A 5,290-nucleotide genomic window follows, 5' to 3' on the forward strand; every position below is an offset into this window, starting at 1 on the left:
CATTTTTGATTGCCTGTGATTAGGAACTTCTTTTATTAACACTGCTGGCAGATGTGCCTTGCTGGGGGCTCACCATCTGCTCTGCCTTCTTATGATGTTGGCCTGGAGATGACCTTTCGTCACCACCTCTTCATCAGTTGATCTCTGATGTGCCCCTCTGAGATAGGAGGGATTTATCTAATTAGGTGGCCTGATCTGAGCTAAGCAGGCAGGATAGAACAGGTCGGTTTTTCCACCCACTCCTTTTATCAGTTGGTGGGTAAAGGCTAACTTGGGGGGGGGGCAACCAGAATGGGAAAGCCCCATTCTGTTGCTGATAATATGGGTTGTCTTTCCTCAGGGCTGTGGCCACCTCATCATGACTGAACCAGGCAGCTGCTTCTAGTTCTCTCAAGTTCACCTGGATCTGAAAGACATAAGGAAAAACAGGCTATAAGGTTAGGAGATACAAAACTTAGAATACGACGGCCAAAGATGAGAAAATGGTTCCAGAACTGAGCAATCTTAGAAGGTAATATCTGGGATCTATAGTCTGGGAGATAATCTGTTCTAGATAGGGTCCAGAAGCAAAAGTACCATAATTAAGAGATGAGAGTTAAGTATATATTTTAAATATTAAAAAAAAATTTTTAAATCCTGGAAGCTCAAATAGTAAAATATTGAGTGGTTTGGGAATTCCCGGGCGGTCCAGTGGTTAGGACTCGGCACTTTCACTACTGTGGCCCAGGTTCAATCCCTGGTTGGGGAACTAAGATTCTGCAAGCCATGAGGCATGGCCAAAAAAAAAAAAAAAAAAAAAAGTGGTTAACATTGAGAGGTAAAATTATATAACTAAAAAAAAGAACATATACATGTTACTCTTCTTCAAAGGATGTGTTAATTAATGATAGTCAAAAGCATAGTATCTGCCTTGCAAGAAGCAAAAATGCAAACTGCATCCACAGGGAGCTGAGACAGATTAGATATTATTCATTGTATAGAAACCAAAGCACAAAATAGACTTTGGCACATAGGGACCACAACACCATCTGTCAGGGATGTTAGAGCAAGGTGAGGTGGGATAAGACAACATCTAAGTCCCTTTCAATCAGAAGTTCCTATGATTTTATATTATTAGTCCCCAACATCCTGACTGGAGCAATAATACCAATTCTGAAATCAGTCATTAAATTTTATATATTTATTGTGTGCCTATTCTATGCAAGACTGTTAATTTCCTGATGATGAAAGATAAATTGTTTCATGATTGAGATATATACAAGGAAGAATGGTGATTGTGTTGGCACTCCCAATTTTTATGGTGATTAGTTGTTTATAAGATTGCAAATTCCTTAAAGGTATAAATCATATATTACATGTCTTTGTATAATCTAAACAATGCTGGACTAGACAGGTGCTTAGTAAGTACCTATGGACCAGCTTGGATGAGGCAAAGGATATATCATAAGGGAAGCATCAGAACTCACCTCTGTCTGCCCTGGTTTCACAGTTGCATGACAAGCAATCATGAGTGCACCATTAGGAAAGGGCCAGTGCTGAGATGCAGAGTATTGCAGTCTTTCCACCTCCAATCCCACCTCTCCTGCAGCTTCTCGCCAGATAGCCTCTTCCAGACTTTCATCTATAAGCACACAGATTAATTCAGGACAGCCCTGCAGCAGGAAGGGTGATACAGAAGCCCGTTGGCGAAAGGAATGCAAAACTGGCTCCCAAGTCAATGAAATACTCTTGGGGGAGCCCTAAATCTCTGAGTCTCTACACTAGGAATCAAGTCTGAAGTTGGGTATTGAACCACAATACTTGAACCTACTAGGTTAGTTACACAAAATAAGAGTCGGAGAGGCTACTGCTGCCCTCAGGTTTTTAATAAAGTTCAAATGCCACATTTCACCATTTGCAAATTTTACCCCAATAGACTGACCAAAAAACCAAACAAACCTGTAAATAAATATTAAATTCTAGTTAATATAATATTAATATGCATGTTGAAATATTTAGGAGGAAGTGTACTAATGTCTGCAATCTATGCATCAAAAAATAAGATGGATTAATGGGTGGATAGAGGAATGCATAGACAGATATGTGATAAAGTAAACATAGTAATTATGGAATTTAGGTGGTGAGTACATGGGTGTTTACTGTATAAATCTTCCAGCTATGCTTATGTTTGAAAATTTGCCTATAAAATATTGGAGAATTGATGCCACAAAGTAGTTTTCTTGATATAATAGGGAAGAATGTGCTTGAGACACTATGGCAACAAGAATAAGAAATACATACTATTGCATACTATAAGATTTCATGTCTTTCAATGTTATCTGTATATGCCCGAAATTCCTTACCTATTATCACAAAAACCTGCCAAGGCAGAATACATTCCCTTGGGAAAGGAACTCTGGCGGGCAAGCAGTCATTGAGTCCCATCTGACACCAGAGTGATCACCACAGGAGTCATCTAGGAAAAGGGGATGGAAACTTGGGCACTAGGGCTTTGGGGCCTGTTAATGAAACAAAGTAATGGGTAACTAAGGAAAGCCTTTTAGCTGTACAGGCTTCCATCCACAAGACAAAGTAGTGCACAGCCTTCTTGGATTACTGACCTTTTAAAGCGATAATTACCTGTGGATAATAGATGATCTTATTGGAAGGGCACACACGCTTGCTGCCAGCCACATTCTTCTTGGTGGGCTGTCCACTTCTGCTGCAGAACTGATGAGCATCATGCCAATGGAGAAGAGCCTGAGCCTAGGAATACAAAGATGGGCTTGGTTTCATTTGGAGAGTATGTGGGGCTCATTATAATGGTGCTGGGGCTACTATTTAGAGCAACTCAAAGGGACACACCAATCCCTTTTCAGCTCACCTACTTTAAATGCTTATTAACTATTTAAACTTTAAAATAAGGAAACTATTTGAACATAGTCCTCTAGCATCTGAAGTACGAATTTTATTTTATTTTATTTTGGGGGGCTGTGCTGTGTGGCTTGCGGGATCTTAGTTCCCCGACCAGGGATTGACCAGGCCCACAACAGTGAAAGCCCAACTCCTAACCACTGGACCGCCAGGGAATTCTCTGAAGTATGAATTTTTAAAAAGCATATTTTAAATGTATTATGAATTATTTTAAAAATATGATATATAAAATATCATAATGAACACCTGTGAACTTATGAGCCAGCTTAAAAAGAAAACATTTTCAGTATAATTACCACCCCAACATGTACTCCTCTCCAATAAAGTTGGAATTTTTTTGCAAATAAAAAATGTTAAGGGGGCTTCCCTGGTGGCGCAGTGGTTGAGAGTCCGCCTGCCAATGCAGGGGACACAGGTTTGTGCCCCGGTCTGGGAAGATCCCACATGCCGCGGAGTGGCTGGGCCTGTGAACCATGGCCGCTGGGCCTGCGCGTCTGGAGCCTGTGCTCTGCAACGGGAGAGGCCACAGCAGTGAGAGGCCCGCGTACCGCAAAAAAAAACAAAAAACAAAACAAACAAAAAAAAAATGTTAAGGGACTTCCCTGGTGGCCCAGTGGGTAAGACTCCACATTCCCAATGCAGGGGGCCTGGGTTCCATCCCTGGTCAGGGAACTAGATACTGCAACTAAGAGTCTGCATTTTGCAACTAAAGAAGTCTGCATGCCACAACGAAGATCCTGTGTGCCGCAACTAAGACCTGGCACAGTCAAAAATAAATAAATAAATAATTTTAAAAATGTTTAGAGATACCTCTTTAAATGGGCAGTCAAAAGCACTTTAGCAAGTGAAATCTAAAGCTGGAGGACAAGTCGTTAAAGCAATATAAAATAACTTCTCATGATGTATATGTCATGCTGTGGGTCATTAAAAATGTTTATAAGGCTGATAGATCATATTGCCATATATCTGCACACCCTCAGGAGACAATGGTACTAACAACGGTCCTGCCAAAAACAGGGTAAAAGAAAGAAGAATAAGCAATCTCCCTACAGCACATTGTCCTTCTGCCAAGGTTTGTAGGAAGGACTATGATCTGAAAAAAAAAAAAATCAAATGTTTCCCATATACACTACTTTACTTAATTTCCTACAGAACCAAGAAATCAATCTACCATGGATAGCAAGGAGGCATCCTTCACATTCAGCTGAAAGAGAGCCTTCCTCAGCCCAGTGAAAGACCCCTTGAGCTCTGTCTCCATTTCAGGTTTCTGTAAGGAAGCTAAAAAATTAGAAAAGAGAACAAAATGAAATGAATGTCAAGCTTTACCTCAGGAACCCTCTCAAGTATATTCTGTTAGAACATTGTTTCCCAAACTCACCTAATATGACTCAACTAGGGAGAATAAAAAAATATACAGGTTCTCAAACCCCTGCCTGGAGATTCTGAATAGCAGGTGAGTGAGGCCCAGAAATCTTGATTTTTTAACAAGCACCAGGAGATTCTTATATTCAGGCAAATTTGGGAAACATTAGAGCATAGTGTTTCCCAAGATCCTCTTCGGGGCAATAAGAACATTCGCACTAGCCACACACTATCCCTGGCTAAAAAGATGAAAGGGGACCTCTAAGCTCCTATCTGAACCTCCATTCCAGCATCATTACATTTACAGCTACACCGTGAAAGAGAGAAGGAAAGCCTGACAGGAGCCATGAGCCTCTAGCAAACCAGTTCCCAAATGCAGGTCTGAACACCCAGAGCTACTCCAAGGTAACATGTTTATTCACCTGCATTGATAAGAGAAATAAGAATAATGTCATGGATTTTAAAACATTTCTTATGAAATATTTAAGACATATAAAGGTATAAATGTATAAAGGTACAGAGAATAATACAGTAAACATCTTTGTACCACCACCTAGCTGAGAAAGAAAGTATTAAAATGTCCTTTAAGTGATGATGATGGTAGATGGTACTATCTTTTAAGGTCCTAACTTAAGAAAAATTGAAATTGTTTTGTATTCTTAAAATGTTCTTTGAAATTTTACTATTATGTGGAATCCCAAAGTCTAAGAACCACTGGGAAGTACCCATCAGGAATAATGTTATGTACCATTTATGGAAGAGGAGCTATTTAGACCTAGATCCAGAGCAAACAATGCTTCTTGCTGTTCGGAGCATCCAGTTAGCACGGAATATTCTGTTGTTTGCATGTCCTGCCCAAACTTACCCAGGAGTCTTTCCAACTCGAAGAAACACAGAAGGAGAAGGGAAGAAAACAAGGGTTTTAATTAAACCATCAGAGCCATACTAGACTTATTGGAAACCATCTACTTCAACTTGAAGTAGGTACAGCTGGCTTCTAGTCACTGCCCTGCAG

The 5,290-nt window shown here is 40.2% G+C and overlaps 1 protein-coding gene across 1 annotated transcript; it reads right to left on the minus strand.

Moving 5' to 3' along the window:
* Positions 1–200: 200 nt before the first annotated feature.
* On the minus strand, positions 201–4,171 carry NUDT13 (nudix hydrolase 13). Its single transcript, XM_060286013.2, is given in 7 exon segments — positions 201–245; positions 247–279; positions 281–406; positions 1,467–1,626; positions 2,349–2,455; positions 2,620–2,745; positions 4,085–4,171. Coding segments are annotated over 7 exon segments (684 nt in total).
* Between the last annotated feature and the right edge of the window lie 1,119 nt (positions 4,172–5,290).

Source organism: Globicephala melas, chromosome 16 (genome assembly GCF_963455315.2).
Source record: "Globicephala melas chromosome 16, mGloMel1.2, whole genome shotgun sequence".
In the NCBI taxonomy this organism is placed as follows: Eukaryota; Metazoa; Chordata; class Mammalia; order Artiodactyla; family Delphinidae; genus Globicephala; species Globicephala melas.